This window comes from Cervus canadensis, chromosome 2 (assembly GCF_019320065.1).
Source record: "Cervus canadensis isolate Bull #8, Minnesota chromosome 2, ASM1932006v1, whole genome shotgun sequence".
NCBI lineage: Eukaryota > Metazoa > Chordata > Mammalia > Artiodactyla > Cervidae > Cervus > Cervus canadensis.
The window spans coordinates 29,460,433-29,478,343 of NC_057387.1; the positions used below are offsets into that span (position 1 = coordinate 29,460,433).

A 17,911-nucleotide genomic window follows, 5' to 3' on the forward strand; every position below is an offset into this window, starting at 1 on the left:
CAGGAGACTGGAGTCCCCTCCCTCTCTCCTGGACACAGTCTCGAGGGATGGGAAGGGAGTAGAGAAGCCCACATCCTGGCTTCAAGGAGAGCAGGCTCTTCCTCTCCGACTCAGTTAAAGCTGTCTCATTTGTAGTCTAAATAATTCACTCACCAATCTCTCAAGGAACATTAGAAGAAAAACAAAACCCGACCCAGCCCTCCAGCTCAGGTTCCCACTGCACTGAAGGCAGGCCGGGAGGCAGACGCAAGCTGCAGAGATGGCCTGCCTTCAAAGGTTCATTGGGGCTGGCAACCTTCCAAAAATTGCCTGGGGCCTGGTTTTGTATAGCCCTTGAACTAAGAATGGTTTTCACATTCTAAAAGGCTTTTTTAAAAAACAACATGAAACAAACAACAAAGACGAATATGCCACAGAGACTGTCTGTGGCCTGTGAATATTTACTATCCTTTCCAGAAAGTATGCCAATCCCTTAACCCATTCCGAAACCTCGAAGGAAGCAATGACCACCTTTGACCTACTCTTTGACTACCCCACCCTTATGACCCCACTGTGTGCAGAGAGATTCAAAGTTGTCAGAATTCTGGACTTCCCTGGTGGTCCAGGGGTTTAAGAATCCGCCCTGCAATGTAGGGAACACGGGTTCAATCCCTGATCTGGGAAGATTCCACATGACTTGGGGCAACTAAGCCTATGCACCACAGGTATGGAGCCCGAGCTCTAGAACCCGGGAGCTGCAACTACTGAAGCCTGAGAGCCTAGAGCCTGTGCTTCACAACGAAAGAGGCCACACAATGAGAAGGCTAAGCACCAGAGAAAGCCCACATGCAGCAACGAAGACCCAGCACAACCAAAAATAAAATAAAATAATTAACTTAAAAAAAAAAAAAAAAGTTGTCAGAATTCTGACAGTTAACAGTATAGCGTGAAGCCAGCATGGTTGTTCATCCTGTTTCCAAAAGCAATGAAAAGGCAAAAACAAGAAGATAAACCCCGGAGTGGGGTGAATGTTCTTGATTTTCCGACGTGGGGAGGGAGAGAGAGAGAGAGAAGCACAGAGGGGCTGAGACTAAGCCCCAACCATGATTTGTCTTCTCTGAGAGTCAGAATTTAGCACTGTCCCAGCTGTTCTCTACTGACACTGTTCCCCTCAAGGCCCATCACATCCCGCAGACCTGGTGATCCCAGTCGATCCCAGTTGATGCTAGTAGTAGTCACTGAGGCTGTCTGTGATTTTCTTACTGATAAGACATGCAAGTGATTTGCATCTCTGAGGCCTGTGTGTGTGTCATCTCCAAACTATCTAGGGTGCCAATCTCACTGGCTGACCCTCAGGCCTGGATAGTCTCTATCCAGCCCACCAGGAGCTCCCCTGCTGCCCAGAAGGGCCTTAGAAGGAAGAGGACTCTGACCAGCCTGCCCTGGATGCTACCTAGACCCTCTCTTGGAGCCAGAACTTCTGAGAGGTGTAGACTCCTAAGGACTCCGGAAGAGACAGGTTCGAGAGAACAATGAGGCCGCCAGCTCAGAGTGCCCACCTGTAACTGGACTGTGAGGGGTCTGTTTGGAAGTTTTGGGGCTGAGGGCAGAGAGGAGATCCAGGGGCCCCACATCCTGGTGGGTAGATGTTCTGGATTATTTCAGAGAGGAGTCACCTTTGTAAAAGTTCTTGCTCAGAATCATTTTGCTGTCCTGCCAGTTTTTTGCAGATTCCTGTTCTTGAGCTAAAAATAGCATGGAAGACCCAGGCTGCAATCCTAATATCCAGGCTAAGCGAAAGGTTAGCAGTCTTAGAGATTTAGGAGCCCAAGCACTAAGACCTTGGGCCAGTCATTTAATCTCTGTGAGACTCAGTTTTGTCATCTGTTAGAATGAGCAAACAAACAAAAACTTGCGGTACCTGGGTGGGGGTGGATTTACAGTCCTGTCCAGCCCATACCCAGCATGCCCAAAGCAGGCAAGGTCCCTGCAGAAGCTTTTTGGGAAAGTTGTTCGACTTCATCTCGGTTTTCCCTTCCCAAGTCAATTCAGTCCCATTCAAATGAGATACAGCTGGTCAAGCATCAGGGGAGAGTTTTCCTTTAGCAGGTCAGCACTTGCAGGGGATTCAGAGGGACGTGAAGTGGGGAAGTGGTGGGTGGTGAATATGACCTCTCTTTGTGCCCTGTGGCTAGGGGGTGGCCGATGAGCTGTGGGAGTCTCCTCCCCAAACCCCAACATGCTCACAGCATATGGTCCAGAAACCACAGTCTGATACCACACACTTTAGTCTAAATTGTCCAGGTTGCCTCTGGTCTGCTCTCCAACTTGACTGAACATTCCTTAAAGGGTAGGGATTGTATCTTGACCGTCTTCTGTCTCCCAGGAGAGGCCAGCATCACAGGTATGTGACTGGAGATGGGCCTGGAGATATGAAGTCTGGATCTGCTGAGAAGTTTCACTGCAATGCCCCTGGAAAGAGGACCGTGTACTGGGCATAGGGTATGGGTCAGGTAAGCAAATCCCAATATTTGCCGGCTGATGACTGGACACCCTCCTCTCATCCATGGCTCAATCAAGCTGTCAGGTCATGACCCCAAGAGCTATCGTGTCACCTAGAAAGCAAGTGATGCAAGAAGGTTAGAGAAGGGAATGTCTGTGCCATCCCCGCATGCTAGAGATTCCCCTGGATATGCAGGTCATGTAGCGGTCATTGCTGCTGATCCCTTCCCCTGAAGCAGTCCAGACTGGGAAAGCAGAGCCTGGTGGCCCAGGCAAACTTAAATCACTCACATGTCACTCCTGTTTGCTTCAGAGTAGCTAACAAATGGCAAGCACAGGGATCTACAGGCTACAAACCCAAACTTATAAACTAGTGACCAACGTCAGAAGCTCTGGGGTGGGTCTCTTCTAGTCTTAAATCTACTCAGCATGACTGTGTCCCTTGCCTGCCTGAAGATAGGAAGCTTGACTTTCGGTCTGGCCACACCTTACTTTGCTGTGGCTCCTGTTCTATGCCCTGTGAAAATGTTGCTCTCTTCAGAACTCCAGAGCCCGCCTCTCCTCTGTTGTCTTGTTTGCGTGTTTGCTTGCTGGGTGTGATGGTAAAGGGGAAAGGCAGAAGGCAGGGTTCTGGCCTCCCCCGCAGTGTTACTCATCTATACAAATGGCCATGACGGAGTGATACAACTAATTAACTGTGACACACATGGAACTGCTAAGAGTTCAATAAAATTTTAATGACCCTTGCTCTGCGGGGCGGGCAGCAAACCATGAAAATAACCACCCACTACGGTGGTATCAGCACAGCCATTCAACCAGAGGAAGGCAGGTGTGAGCTGTAAGGAGTGAATCATGGGAGCGTGGGGTGGGGCCTGTGGCAGGGGCGGGTGGGAAGAATGTCCACTGCAGATTCCACTTGGAATTATCTAGATTATTTCCTCAATTCTCTACTTTGTTCTAAGGACGTGACATTTTCTGGGAGGAAAACTCACTCAAGGCAGAGGGGGAAATCAAGGTTTACGGAGCAATGGAATCTGCCCAGAAGGACACGCATGCGTGCGTGCATGCTAAATCACTTCAGTCATGTCTAACTCTTTGCAACCTGTGGACTGTAGCCTGTCACACTCCTCTGTCCATGGGATTCTCCAGACAAGAGAATCCTGGAGAGGGTTGCCATTCCCTCCTCCAGGGGATCTTCCCAACCCAGGGATTGAAACTGTACCAGAAGGACACACTGGATTTCAAATCCAGAAGACCTGACTCCAGCCCCCAGAGTCTAGACAAACCCAGCAGAGACTGTCTGGGAATGAGCCCAGAGGGTCTGCTCCTCTCACTGTGGGAAACCAGCACCCTAGATCCCAGGGCTCTGTGCCGCCTGGTCCCACCCCCAGTGAAGGCAGAAGAGTAGGGGTGGGATGAAGTGTCCACCCCTGGATACCTTGGTGGTTCTGACTTTGTGTCCACTGCTGCAACTCCACCCCGACAGGTCCGGGAGCACTTTACACTCCTCCCCTGGCAGGCAGGGCTCCATGTGACACCACCACTTCTGCAGGACTATGGAGGCTGTGGGAGCAGGAGGCAGTGAGGGCAGATCTAAAGACTCTGCATGCAGTGGTGGTGGTGGTGGTGGGGGGCGCTGGTCTGTGCAGAATGAAGGACGCGTTCCCACATACCCTGGCTTTGAGCCCCACATTTGTCTTGTCTTTTCCCGACTCTGAGCTGCCTGCAAGGCAGTACTCAGGCTGAGGCCTGGGGACACAACCACACAAACCTCAAGCCTACTGACCTTCCCTCTCACCAAAGCCAGGGCAGGGTGATGGGGAAGTGGTCTCTAAGGCAACTCTTGACTTGAGCCACCTGGTTAATAGCATACACTTTAGGATACTTAGACATACACTTTAGGATAAGTGAGCAAGTGTGCAAGTCATCTGAGGGGGCAACAGGCCAGGAGTGCACAAGTAGGCATGTGTGTGTGAGAGAGAGGGAGAGAGCACAAGTGGGTGTGTTTGTAGTGCTGCCACGTGAGCATAAAAAAATGAACATGGGCAGGGCTGCGGGAAAGGCATGAATTGAAGGAGTCCACTGCTGAGCAATGTGTGTGGAGGGTAAAGGTGGGCTTGAGGATGAGAGGGGCTGTGAGAGGCCTGGGAAGGAGCCGTAGGTGAAGAAGTCAGCGTCTGGAGGAGTGGGTGTGAAGTGATGAGCCTGCCGGGAGGCTGAGAGGATCCCCCTGAGGAAATGGACCCGCGCCTGTGTCAGGCAGTAGGTGCGGTCTGGAGGGAGGGCGTGTGCATGTGACGGCACTTTCCTCATTTCTGGGACGGGGATGGTCACATCCGTGCCCCTCCTCCCCAGAAGTGGCCCCTTCATTTGAGACTCCCAGGGTGAAAGCCCTGAGATGGGCATGAAATTGCATCCCTAGCAGATGGCGAAGCCCGGACAGACCTTCTTATCTCTCTGACCAGGCCCTCCCCGCTGGGTCCCAGCCTCTCACTCACCATCCACACAGGAGGGCTTTGCCCGGGTGGTGCCGGCCACCTGGCCGGAAAAGCAAGAGCACTTAACGGTCTGGGAGCGCTCCTCAATGTGGTTCCGGTTACAGCAGCGGTGGGTGGCGATCACCTCGCAGGTGCCCTGCTTCACGGGGACTGAAGGGGCCAGCACAGATCCAGATCGGGTGGCCAGCCCAGGCCAGCGACCCTCCTCCCTTTCCCCGCAACTCCATGTCCTCAGCCCCTCCTCCCAGCTCGGGGCAGGGGTAGGTAAGAGATTTCCAATTGTAGGGGAGGAGGAAGTGGATGAAATCTCCCTGCCACGTCCCAGGGCTTCTGTCCTTCCTTCCTCCCCAGCGAGGCCACACTCATCACCCTGGCAGAGTCTAGCCCTTGGGCAGGAGAAAGATGGAGTCCATACCAACCCCCACCTCCTGGCCTCCTCCGGGTGAGGCCAAGGGCCTCGGGGCTTACAATGCGTGGGGGAGGATGATCCGCTTACACCAGCTTTAGCCATCCCAGAAGGAAAACCACAGAATTAGGCCAGGAGGCTAGACTTAAGCCCTGACCCGGGGGCTCCTCTCCCTGCAGAACACCTTCCGGCCTGGAAGGGAAGATGAGAATGGGTCTGCTGGTGCCTTTTCGGACTGGGATAGCAGAGAGGGCAGAGTTCCTGGGTGAAGAATAGGTGCCAGAACCCCTAGAATCTGAGGGTTGTACTCTGCCTCAGAGATCTGCCTGCTGTGGAACGGGGTGGGGTGGTTAGTGTCCAGCTTTCCAGGCATCCTGAAAAACCATGTGCCCCCTAGGGTCGGTCCCACCACCTCCCCCAAACCTGTCGGAGTTGGAGGCTGCAAGGAAGCTGAGGCCAGGCGGGTCCACAGCCAGGCCAGGCAAAGTGCCAGCAGCCAGCCGCCCGTGTTCCAGGTCTGCGTGGCCCTCTCACGCATCCTGCAGAAAGAAGCACATGCCCTGCTTGACTCCAGGCAGGAGCCGCCCCCCCAGCTACCCCAGTGCCCAGTGCCACATGCTCTGGGCAGCACAGAGGGGGGCAAGACCCCCACTTTGTTCCCAGGCAGTTCTCAGCCTAGCACACACTGTAGAAAGTGGTGAGTGCCGGAGTAGGAAAGGGGAGAAGGAAAGGACACGTTCTGCTGGGAAACGCATGGAAAGCTCTGTGGAAGAGATGACACTTAGGAAGTGTCTTAAAGAATGACATGGACATGGTCCCATGAAGGGCTGTGACATGGGAGGAATAATAATGCTAACTCCCATGTATTGAGCACCTGACCCACACACTCTGCAACCACGCTCTTGAATCCTTCACAACTGTCCTACAATGTAGAATTATTTGTACCCATTTTACAGATGAGCAAACTGATACTCAAAAAGTCTGGACACAATCTAAACAACCATCAATAAAGGACTGGCTAAATACATGGTGGGGCATCTGTGCAAATGCAGTCCCACACAGAAAGCTGTAAAAGAAAGAGGAAATGCTGTATGTACTGAGGCATGCAACGGTCTCGAGGAATAACCCATCATTTAGGGGGAAAAAAAAGCAAAGTGCAGGGTGATGTGCATTCAGTGTGTAGAAGGGAGGGATTATATATGTCGCTCAACTATGAGTAAGCTAGCTCACTCTGGAAAATGGACCAAAAGACCCTAATAACATTGTTTGCCACCAAGAAGAGAAACCAGTGGTCTGAGAGTGAGAAACTGGTTGGCCGAGAAGCAAAGGGAGAAAAGACATTTTTATTCCTATTGCTCCTTAATCTTTTGGATTCTGATCCATAGGAATCTGCTAGCAATTCAACTTAAACAAAAATTAAATATAAAAAGGAAGAAGTGGAATGGAGGCTCAGAGAAGTCAAACAACTTGCCTGAGACCAGGCAGCATGTGGGTTGAAAAGCCCTGAGCCCAGAAACCTGCCCCGTTCCCACCAGACCACTCAGCTTTTGCTCTCTTCCCCTTTCCTTCTCCTCCTTCATCCTGTTGGTTCACATCTCCCAAATCTTTCCTAAACAGTGGACTAGAAATGGAGGGAGTCCCAGGGAAGCAGAGGCACAGAGCAGCTGGGAGCCACCAAGTGCAGAAGAGGCCTGAACCACCCTTTCTGCTGCCCTGTTGGCCTCTTGGGGCATCACTGGGCTCCCTCAGGTGCCAGCTTGGTGCTGGGAACACCAGAGGCCAAACCAGATGCCAGGACTCAGTTGCTCCCCTCTTCCTTTTGGAAACAGTGATTGATCTATGTCTACCCATGCCCCCCCCACCACTGCCCCAACTCCCCCTCTTCAACTCACCTTTTTTGGAATCTTTTAGCTTCTGTCTCTTCATCCACTAGCTTCAGACTCTACCTAGACAGGCAGAAGAGATTCTTGTGCTTTGCAAGGGACAGAGGGAGCCTGTGGCCCTCCAGGCGGTGGAAAAGGGCCTGAATGAGGGCTAGCGGGTGGACTGGGCACTGAAGTAGAACCTAATTCTGAGGCTGTTCCCCAAGGTGCCAGGACAGGGGATAAAGTACCTCCTCTGCCTTGGGAATTCACAGAGGGCCTTGCAGACTCTGGGAACATGTAGGGTGGTAAGCCTGAAAAGAGAAGCGGGAGATGGTAGGAGGTGTCTACGAACCAATGCTATCACCTCTCTGGTCTTGGGAAGGGGCTGAAGGCCAGAGAAGTGTTTCTGAGCAGAATCTGACAGACTGCTGCTGGGGAGAGGCTCCTGAGAAAAACAACCCCGAGGTCCTGAATCCTCTTTGCTGCCCCCTCCTCCTCATCCTGCTTCTCACCTGCTGCCTGGACTGCCCAGGAGCCGGGTCAGCTCTGCCACCCTCACCCCCATTCCCCCTCAAGGTTTCTGAGCCCCAGAGGCTTCAGCTCCAAAGGTCTCTTTAAGACCTCCCCTCTCTCAGCCTCCAAAGGGAGGTGGAACTGGGGCAGGTCAGATGGTGGGGCTCAAGAAGGACCAAGAGCCTCCTGTTGTGGCTCCCCAAGAGTGACAGCCCAGAAAGGACTGTGGGGGCAGATGGAGGAAGTGGTGCCAACCCCCCCTGGGACAGGTGCGCTCCAAGAGCAAGGAGATTCTAGAAGCACCTCTTTCCTGAGTTTGTATCTCTTCTCCCACCCTCTTCGGGAATATTTGTTTTGATGATTACAAAGGCAGCCGCCCCACCCCCCCACCCCCGCCACATCCCATTTCTCTCTCAGCTGCCACATCCTCCAATCTAACGTTTTCATCTCTCTTAATGAACCTCAAAATCCAAAAGACCTCGGAGTGTATTAGGTGGGTTCTCTGGCACTCTATTCCCTCCCTTAGAGAGAGCTAGAGAGAGAAGCTTCTGGGATTTGTCCTCGGGCTTCCACACCCCTGCCTCAGTTTCCCAGATGTTTCCCCCAAACCCCTGCATGCCAGCATAGGGTTGAGAATGTGAACTACAAGATCCACCTTTCCCCACCTCTCCCGCCCCACGCCGACCCAGTCCTCCCAATTCTGAGCCCCCAAGTCGGGGACCTACCTGCCCCAGGCGGTGCCAGCTGGTTCTACCCGCGGGCCCGAGGTTCTCTTCCCCTCTGAGCCCAGGATGGAGACCCGAAAGGGGAACTGCGGCCAGCTCCGGGGCTGTCCAGTCCGGAGCTCTGTTCCCCTCACCAAGTTGCTGTGTCCCCGAAGCCGTGGGGCTCTGGTCAAAGTGGCATCCCGGTCAGGCGGGGCCCGCTCCGGGCACCGGGGAGCTCCGGGCCCGCCCGGCCAGCTCTGCAGAGCTCAGCCGGGGTCCCTCCGAAGCTCCCGCCCGCAGGCTGGGGAAGTACGCGGCCGCCGCCGCCGCCGCCTCCTCGCCCGGGGCCGCTCTCGCTTGCCCCAGCCCAGAGCGGTTGTCGCCTCCGCCTCCCAGACAGCGCTCTGCTCGCCCGGCGGGCACAGCGACCCCTGGCGGTCGAGGCAAGACCAGGGACGAGGGGAAGAGAAGCCAGTCCCGCAATGCGGTGCCTGGTGTAGGCTGGGGTAATTCAGGGAGGTCCCTCAAAACTCTGGACGTCTTAGGGCTTGGGGAGGGGGTGCTGAGTGTGAGGACAGCTCAGACACTCAGAGACTTTGGGCCTTGAAGATTTCCGAACTGCACTGTCTAATAAGGTAACCAGTAGTCGTATGTGATTATTTAAATCTAAATAAAATTACGTTTCTCATTTACACTCATGACATTTCAAGTGCTCAGTTGCCACATGTAGCTAGGGACTACTGCATTGGGCAGAAAAGACATAGAACATTCCCACGTTGCACAAAATCCTGTTTGACAGTGTTCTTCTGGATAGATATGTTATCCCTTCAGTTAAAATGTTAAAAATCCAGGAGGAAATAACAAACGATCTCTACTTCAGGAGTGGTATCCTCTGGGGCAGGAAGGACCAGGGGAGGTATGAGGGTAGGAGTCCAACTGGCAGGAGGGCTTTGGTAGGCCTCTGGGTGACCTCAACTTGGGAACTCTTGAGACCCAGTTTCTTCATCACCATAAAAACCACAATGTAATTGCCATTGTACAGTGTATAATTCATTACAGGTGATCTGAATGTGAAAGTATTAGACAAATGAGAGAGGGAAGTGGTGGTTGGTGTGTGAATTTGTCTCTTAATTGAAGGCTATTCCTCCTAGTTAAAGAGGGCTTTCGGGTTGGAGTAATGGGGAGGGGAGAGGCAAGGGGAAGAAGCCCAGTTTTGGACTCTGAGCCACTGCATGTGGCCCAGGAGAGAGGGACTTCTCTTAGGGATGCCCAGTTCCCACCCTTAGCCGAGGCCTTGCACACTCCTGGCAGGACCAGCCTCTGAACAGTTCTCAGCAGAGAAGAACATCCTACAAGACTGCTTCTTCCCACTGCATGCCTGCTCTTCCCATTCACTCTGTGCTGCCTTGGGGATGAGAAGAGGTGGTGACCTTCTCACCAGGTTCTGGGGCAGTCTGAGGATGGAGGAGGTGTGATGATGCCAGGAATAGGTGGTGAGAGGTTCAGAGAGAGGAGAGCCTTAGGATTTGGGTATGGTCAGAAGGCTGTTCTGAAGCTCAAGGAAACTGTTGACATCCCTGTTGACCATCTGGTGCTGAAACTAGGTCTTTGGGCCCTGGCTCTGTAGCCCACTTGCAGTCACATCATGATGGATGTTGTGCAGAGCAGGAATTACAGAGCTGAGTGACACAGAGAAGTGGTAAGCAAACTGTCCCAGAAACAATGAATAATAAAAATAGCCAGGATTTGTATTTTTTTCTTCTGTCTTTGGCCTGCTGTGGCTGTTTATGCCATTTATCTGTGAGCTCGTTTCAGTTTTTCTCAAACAGGAGGAAATATCCTTAGCAGCAGCAAGTCCTTTATCTCCGTCTTCCTTGCCACTCTGTGTGCGTTTGGGTCTGACTTTTGCTTTTTCTTCTCTTGTGACTTCTTTTTTCTTTCTCTCTGCCCAGGGTGTAGGTGTAATTATAGAAGTCTACCAACCTGAATGACCATTGTGAGATTTTTATTTGGAAGCTACCAGGAAAGTCACCCCTTCTGGGGCTACAGGCTAGCTAGGAACAGAGTCGTGGTCAGGAAGCACCCACCTGACAGAGTCCAGAGATGGAATACCCATCATGAACTGGGTGCCAGTGATCTCTGAGGACCACCCTAACTTGCCTTAGGACCTTAAGGGCCTTGTCCCTATTTGAACTGTGCATGGGGAAGGAGGTGTCTCTGGAAGCCCAATCAATTTCCAGGCTTAGGGACCATAGCTCTTTCAGCAGCCTGTCAGTACCTCCCGCCCCTCTCAGGTAGGCACTTAGCCTGGCCTCTGTCTCCCCCCGGTGGCAGTTACAGAAGTTGTTCACCTGGATTGCTCTCAGTCTCTGTGTTATGAGAAAGGGGGTGGGAGAGAAGGAACCCCCACTCTTCTGCTCTTCACCTACCTCTTCTTAACCCCTCTTCTCTGAGCTAGATAAATCAGCTTGATTCTTAAGATAGTATCAGTTTAGGTGGTTGGGAAATGGACATGGGCATAAATTTCACACTGGGTTGTTGACCTCCTGGAACAAGTCATGTAAAATAACAGGAGCGTCCAGACCTGCCTCATCCATAAAAAGAACATAACAAAAACCCACCTTGCAGGGTTAGTATGCAGTGTAAAGGGGCTGAAGTATAGAAAGCGTTTTGCAGAGGGACCATTATGTAGTTAGTCCTCAATAAATGGTAGTTATTGTTATCTTTACTATCTAATTCTTCTGTGGTCACGGGAGGTTTAAATATGGAAATATGGGAGGAAATTGGGTCCTGAAAAAAAAAAAAAGTGGAGTGGCAACCGCTCTGTCGGATCTAGAGGTGGTCTTCACGGGGAAAAGTGCCTCTAGGAATCCAGGAACTTACCCAGCTCCCCAATTCAGGATGACTAGCTCCAGCCTGCCTTGTTACCACCTCCACAGCATCCCAGCAACAGTTCGCTCGCCCTCATTTTCACTCTGGCAGCCCCAGCCAGAGGTGTTATCACACCAGAGCTTCACACCCAGCGGTCGCTGATGGAAGTCATCAGCTCTATCACCCTCTGGGCAGGCTAGCCACAACGAATCGAGGTCGAGGAGACACCACCTTCCCGTCACAATGGGGAAGTTCTAGCTGATGTCTAATCTAGAGCAAGGCTGAAGTAAGATTTCCTTCTCTCTGTTCCCTCCCTACAACAGCAGACCCTTCTTCCCCTAAAAAACGGAGGCGGGAGAAGCCGGAACGAGGTGGGGTAGAGGCCACTAGCCCGCGGGGCCGGTCCGGGAGCCGGGAAGTTTTGCCGGGGACCTGCCTGGGGGCGGGGAGCCAATGGAGGGACCGAGCCGATCGGAGCGAGCACCGCCCCTCGCGAGTCCTAGGGGGCGGGGCCTGCTCTGGGGCGGGGCCACGGCCGAGGGCGGGGCAGGGAGGCAGCATGCTAAACCGGGTGCGCTCGGCCGTGGCGCACCTGGTGAGCTCTGGGGGCGCCCCGCCTTCGCGCCCCAAGTCGCCAGACCTGCCCAACGCGACCTCGGCGCCACCCGCTGCCCCTCCGCAAGCTCCTAGGAGCCCTCCGGCCAGGGCTGGGAGCGGGGGTGCGACGCCAGCGAGGACAGTAGAGGCTCGAGCAAGCTTCTCCCGACCGACTTTTCTGCAGCTGAGCCCCGGGGGGCTGAGACGCGCCGACGACCACGCTGGCCGGGCTGTGCAAAGCCCTCCGGACACCGGCCGTCGCCTGCCTTGGAGCACGGGCTACGCCGAGTGAGCGCCCCCGGGGGCACCCTAACCAGAATGGGACATCCCCTCCCAACCTCCTCCCCACCTCGGCATCCCGGGCCCTGGGATGCGTCCCCCTCGCCGCGCTCGGTGCCAGGGGGATCCCTTTCGCCAGGACCTTTGCTGTCCTCCGGGCTTCGGGCCGCACCAGCTCCCAGCCTTTTCTCAAGTCGGGTGCAGCTTTTTCTCAGGATCTTCTAGCTCGCTGACTGTCCTCACCCGCGCCGCTTCAGAACCTTGTTCTCTCCCTGAGCCGGGAGGGTGAAGGGCCCGTGAACGATGAGTTGGCCAGTTCTCAGTCGCGGCCCCGTAGTTTAGTGGCCAAGAGAGGGGAGGTGTCAAGGGCCGGGAGTCCCTTGTAACATAGGAGATAGCAGCTAGAAAAACTCCTTGGGCTTCCCGACCCCAGCGCCCCAGTTCCCTGTCCCTCTTACCGTTCCCCTCCCCCTCCACACCCAGAAATAGCCCGCGACACCAGGCTGCCGCCGGCTTTCCCAGGGGCGGGAGGTGGGGGGGCGCCCGGGGGAAGCGGGAGAGCCCCCTTGAACACCCTTTGATGGGTGGACTTGCCCTGGCCAGGCAAGGAAGTGGACCCTCGGGCCAGAGCGGTCGGAGTGGCGGGAGCAGCCGGCTTGCTCCAAGGCTGCCTGGATTTTGTTTGTCTGTCTGTATGCCATGAGGGATCTTAGTTCCCTGACCAGGGATCCGGACCGGCAGTGAAAGCACCTAACCACTGGACCGCCAGGGAATTCCCATTGGGCCCGTGGATTTTTAATGCATCTGCTGGGAAAGCAGAGCACTTAGGAAGCTGAAGGTGCCAAGGGGCGGAGGGTGGTGGCTGGTGGACCTGTGGCCCCACTATCAGCTCCTCTAACTTCCTATTTGGGAAGAGTTTGGGGTTGTGTGGCTTCAGCACAGTCCATGGGGTCTTCCACTCCTACCTTATTTCAATTCCTCTTTCCTGATATGGGCTGGAACACTTACTCATTGCCAAAGCAGCAGAAACTGGGACTTCCATGTTAAGACGCCAAGCTTCCAACACAGGGTACTCGGGTTCCATCCCTGGTTGGGGAACTAAGACCCCACAAGCAGTCAAAAAACAAAACCAAAAAAACAAAGCAGCAGGAACTTTCACTGGATGATTTTAGGATAAAGGTGGGTGTGCTCATGCGGGTAGGGTGGGGTCTTGTGGACACAGCACTAGAACAGTTTGGGGGGAGGCGCACCAGGGTGGATGTAGGATCTTGGCAAGCCAGGAATTAAAACCTCCTCCCCTTCATCCAGGCCCTCCCCCAGTGGCACCATCAGGATGTCCCCTTAGCCAGAGGTGGGAGAACTGAGGTGGGAAAGTGCTGCTGTGGAGCCCAACACCCAGACTGTACTCCTTGTGACTTGCCCTGCCTCCCTTCTCCTCCTCCCTCTGGCCTGGTTCCCAGGTGGCTGTGACCTTTCTCAGCTTGGCCAGCAGGCCAGAAAGGGTATGTGTGTCTAAGGTGGGAGTTATTCCAGGACCTGGTCTGGTATCCAACCTGATGTGGTCACTCTGGCCTGACAGGGTCATCAACGCTGGCAAGAGCCGGCACAATGAGGACCAGGCTTGCTGTGAAGTGGTGTATGTGGAAGGCCGGAGGAGTGTTTCAGGGGCACCTAGGGAGCCTAGCCGAGGCCAGGTAAGCCCCCCACCCCCTTTCCTAGCCTCCAGAGACACAGGAGACACCTCTCCCCAGGGATTCTAGGCATTTAGTTTTCATCTGAGCCACGCAATACCTCCTAAATCACTAGCTTTCTGCCTTATAGCACAGAACCTTTATCTGGCATTGCTCAGTTAGATTCTACCATGTCAGTATGAATATTTAGTTTTCCACTTAAAATGTAGATGCTCATGTATTTATTGGTGATTTAAGTAATTACCATTGCTTATGTTTGCATCTTTATCTTTTGAGTTTGACTCTTTTGCTACTTTGCTTTTAGACACATTGTAGGCCCTTGGTGAATGAATGAATAAATCTAATTTGCCTTTAATACCAAACTCAGACTTCCTCTCTGATGTTTATATGGATGCCCAGAGTCTTGCTTTTCTCCCAGCATAAAACACACACACACTCACTCACCTCCAACTTTTCCTTCCCCAGGGACTCTGCTTCTACTACTGGGGTCTGTTTGACGGGCATGCAGGGGGCGGGGCTGCTGAAATGGCCTCTAGGCTTCTGCATCGCCACATTCGGGAGCAGCTAAAAGACCTGGTAGAGATACTCCAGGACCCCTTACCGCCTCCCCTCTGCCTCCCGTCCACCCCGGGGGCTCCAGGTTCCTCTGATTCCTCTCAGTTGGTTGGTCCTCAGTCCTGCTGGTCTTCACAGAAGGAAGTGACTCACGAGAGCCTGGTAGTGGGTGCCATTGAGAATGCCTTCCAGCTCATGGTAAGTGGTTGGCCCAGGCCAACAGCCTGCCAGGCAGACACTCTGGCCAACTATGTATAGGAGTCAGGTGGCCTGAGGAAGTGACTCTGAGAACCCAAAACAGGTTCGAAAACCTGACCAGAACTTGGTTCAGAGGTGGGGAGGGAGGGTGTGTTATACAGATGTCTTCCCTACTCTCCACCAGTGTGGCTTGCCTGGGCCAGTTTATTTCTGCAGATGTGGGTGGGCTGGGTGGTTGTGTGTGTGGAGTCTCTTCCTCATCCACCCTCCTTTGACCCTTCGTCATATGGCAGGATGAGCAGATGGCCCGGGAGCGGCGTGGCCACCAAGTGGAGGGGGGCTGCTGTGCACTGGTTGTGGTCTACTTGCTAGGCAAGGTGTATGTGGCCAACGCAGGTGACAGCAGGTATGGGGTGGGAGCTTTAAAAAGGCTGTGGGGGGGGAAGGTCAACTTTCTGGGATGGAGGAATAGAAGAGAATGAAGTGGCGGGTGTTAAAAACCAAAGACTAGACGGGGTCAGGAGGGATCACAGACATAAGGAATGGCTTGAAATAACTATGAGGGGAAAAAAAAAATGAGGTCTGGGTGAGGGACTCTGAGGGCGGGCCTTGTCTTTTTGGAATTCTTCATGTGAGGGGGCTGAGAAGAGCCAAGTCCAAACCTTTTCTTTCTCTCGGCAGAGCCATCATTGTCCGGAATGGTGAAATCATTCCAATGTCCCGGGAGTTCACCCCGGAGACTGAGCGCCAGCGTCTTCAGCTGCTTGTAAGTAAGAACCAAACCCCCTGCTCCCATTCCTTGTGGAATCTTGTGCCTCTCTGTACCACCAGGTCCCAGGGACTCTCCCACCCTCACCACACAGACAGAAGGCTCCTTACTGGAGCTTACTGGGAAGGCCCCTTCACAGACTAAGGAGTGCAGGGCTGGGCTGGTGTGGAGGACACAAGAGGAAGGAACATGGGCTGCCCCAAGCTCCCACTGTGGCCCCCACTGAGGAAGGAAGTGCAGTCAGAGGTGGGGAAAGGAAACAGCAAAGGCCCCTAAGCAACAGGATGGCTTGGTGCTTTAAAGCAATGGCTTAGGAGCTGGGCTGCCAAGGATCAAATCCTGGTTCCAGTACTTTGCTAATTGTGTGATCTTCGACAACTCCCTTAGCTTCTCCATGCATCGGGAGTTCCTACCTTAAAGGCTGTTATGAGGATTAAATGAGTTAATATATGTTAATGTGAAAACAGGGCATGTTACAGAGTAAACTCCAGTTAAAGTAAAAAGTGTTAGTCGTTCAGTCATGTCTGACTCTTTGGGACCCCATGGACTGTAGCCCACCAGGCTCCTTCATCCATGGCATTCTCCAGGCAAGAATAGTGGAGTGGGTTGCCATTTCCTTCTCCAGGGGATCTTCCCGACCCAGGGATTGAACCCAGGTCTCCCACCTGAACTCCACTTAAGGGTCTGCTATAATGAACATCATCTGTACACCAGGATGTGCTGTAAACCTAATAATGCCCCCTGGCCCTCTGCTCTCTCTGGTGACTCCCGACCCCAGGGCTTCCTGAAACCAGAGCTGCTGGGTGGTGAATTCACCCACCTCGAGTTCCCCCGCAGAGTTCAGCCTAAGGAGCTGGGGCAGAGGATGCTGTACCGGGACCAGAACATGACTGGCTGGTAACACTTCCCTCAGAGCTGGGGCCCGTTTCCATGGCAACACAACCAGTCCCTGGCCAGCAGCAAGGTGGAAGCTGGAGGCCGGACTAGGCTGGGAGTTGGGGGGGGTGGTGTGTGGCCCTTCTTAAGGGGTTTGTCTAAGGGGTGTGGCTCCTAGGGGAGAGGGGCTTTGATGCCTGGGTGATGCCTCCTCTACTCCCCCCTCCCCAGGGCCTACAAAAAGATCGAGCTGGAGGATCTCAGGTTTCCTCTGGTCTGTGGGGAGGGCAAAAAGGTAAACTCCATGGTAGAGGTGGGAGAGGGCAGGAGGACCCACCACAACTTGTCTAGGGAGGTGGAGGTTCTACCTGAGGGTAGGGGTGGAGAGGGTCCATGGTCCCAGAGACTCGGAAGAGGGCTAGAGCAGCACGCCCTCCTCATTTTCTTTAGGCTCGAGTGATGGCCACCATTGGGGTGACCCGGGGCTTGGGAGATCACAACCTCAGGGTCTGCAGTTCTACCCTGCCCATCAAACCCTTCCTCTCCTGTTTCCCTGAGGTGAGCTGCACGGGAGGCTCCTAGGCCATACCCTCCCTCCTCGGGGGGGTCTCAGGCTAGCTTTCTCCCGAGGTTGCTTTATCCCCAAGCTCCCTCTGCACCCTCTTTCCCCACCAGGTGCGAGTGTATGACCTGACGCAATATGAGCACTGCCCAGATGACGTGCTGGTCCTGGGAACAGATGGGCTGTGGGATGTCACCAGTGACTGCGAGGTAGCTGCCACTGTGGACAGGGTGCTGTCAGCCTATGAGCCCAATGACCCCAGCAGGTAGGGGCTGTATGGTGGCAAGGGGATGACGATGGGGAAGGCAGGGACAAAGGGGAGCGATGCTGGGGGACCCACATGAGGGCCTGTGCGCCCATCTTCCTGTAGACGTGTTGGTACATGAATGTGCACGTGTGCTTCTGGCAGGTACACCGCTCTGGCCCAAGCTCTGGTCCTGGGGGCCCGGGGCACACCCCGCGACCGTGGTTGGCGTCTCCCCAACAACAAGCTGGGTTCCGGGGATGACATCTCAGTCTTCGTCATCCCCCTGGGAGGGCCAGGCAGTTACTCCTGAGAGGCTCAAGCCCTGAACCTCCCACCACCATCCCAGCCTCTTCATACTTACGCCTCTCCCAACCCAAATTCCAAACTTGTTTCCCTGACCTTCTTTAGTGGCAACTTAACTGAAGAAGGGGTGCCAGTTAGATCTAAAGTTATAGCTCTTGGCAAATAAACCAGATGAGTAAAGATGTGTGTCTTTATTTACTTTGACTTAAAACTGAAAGGTAAGGAAAATCTCCTTGGGGTGGTGGAAAGAACTCCAGAAGAGCCCTAAAAATGTAATGTTCCCAGGCTCTTTCCTCTGCTCTTCCCACTGCATACACTTGCATCCTGTTCTGTGGCTTCATCCTAGAGCTGGTGTCTTCCAAGGCACCATTTCCAGTCCAGACTTTTCCTGAGCCTTAGACCTATATATCCCAGTGGTCTTCCAAACAATCCCCTAGATATCCCACAAACACTTCAGTTCAACATTCCTCCAAATGAATCCATTTCTCCCACA

At 53.8% G+C, this 17,911-nt stretch overlaps 2 protein-coding genes across 2 annotated transcripts; one reads left to right on the top strand and one right to left on the bottom strand.

The window, feature by feature from the left end:
* Positions 1-774: 774 nt before the first annotated feature.
* Positions 775-8,846, bottom strand: TAFA3 (TAFA chemokine like family member 3). The gene is made up of 6 exons (XM_043460279.1): positions 8,489-8,846; positions 7,278-7,331; positions 5,809-5,924; positions 4,980-5,129; positions 3,920-4,044; positions 775-2,594 (listed from the first exon to the last, which is right to left on the bottom strand). Exons 3-6 carry the CDS (start codon positions 5,921-5,923, stop codon positions 2,583-2,585), a joined length of 402 nt encoding a protein of 133 aa, XP_043316214.1. The 5' UTR covers position 5,924; positions 7,278-7,331; positions 8,489-8,846; the 3' UTR covers positions 775-2,582.
* A 3,023-nt stretch (positions 8,847-11,869) lies between these two features.
* On the top strand, positions 11,870-17,592 carry PPM1J (protein phosphatase, Mg2+/Mn2+ dependent 1J). The gene is made up of 10 exons (XM_043460305.1): positions 11,870-12,226; positions 13,797-13,911; positions 14,374-14,661; positions 14,955-15,067; positions 15,343-15,427; positions 16,209-16,327; positions 16,538-16,601; positions 16,757-16,864; positions 16,982-17,133; positions 17,278-17,592. Exons 1-10 carry the CDS (start codon positions 11,901-11,903, stop codon positions 17,423-17,425), a joined length of 1,518 nt encoding a protein of 505 aa, XP_043316240.1. The 5' UTR covers positions 11,870-11,900; the 3' UTR covers positions 17,426-17,592.
* Positions 17,593-17,911: the final 319 nt, after the last annotated feature.

Excerpts from the sequence above, each read along its gene's own strand:
- TAFA3 (XM_043460279.1), bottom strand. The coding sequence starts at position 5,923 with ATGCGTGAGAGGGCCACGCAGACCTGGAACACGGGCGGCTGGCTGCTG. Across the intron at positions 5,130-5,808 it reads GCAGCCTCCAACTCCGACAG|TCCCCGTGAAGCAGGGCACC; the intron begins GTTTGGGGGAGG and ends TGGCCCCTTCAG. Across the intron at positions 4,045-4,979 it reads AAAGCCCTCCTGTGTGGATG|CCTCCATAGTCCTGCAGAAG; the intron begins GTGAGTGAGAGG and ends CTGCTCCCACAG.
- PPM1J (XM_043460305.1), top strand. The coding sequence starts at position 11,901 with ATGCTAAACCGGGTGCGCTCGGCCGTGGCGCACCTGGTGAGCTCTGGG. Across the intron at positions 12,227-13,796 it reads TGGAGCACGGGCTACGCCGA|GGTCATCAACGCTGGCAAGA; the intron begins GTGAGCGCCCCC and ends CTGGCCTGACAG. Across the intron at positions 17,134-17,277 it reads GAGCCCAATGACCCCAGCAG|GTACACCGCTCTGGCCCAAG; the intron begins GTAGGGGCTGTA and ends TGCTTCTGGCAG.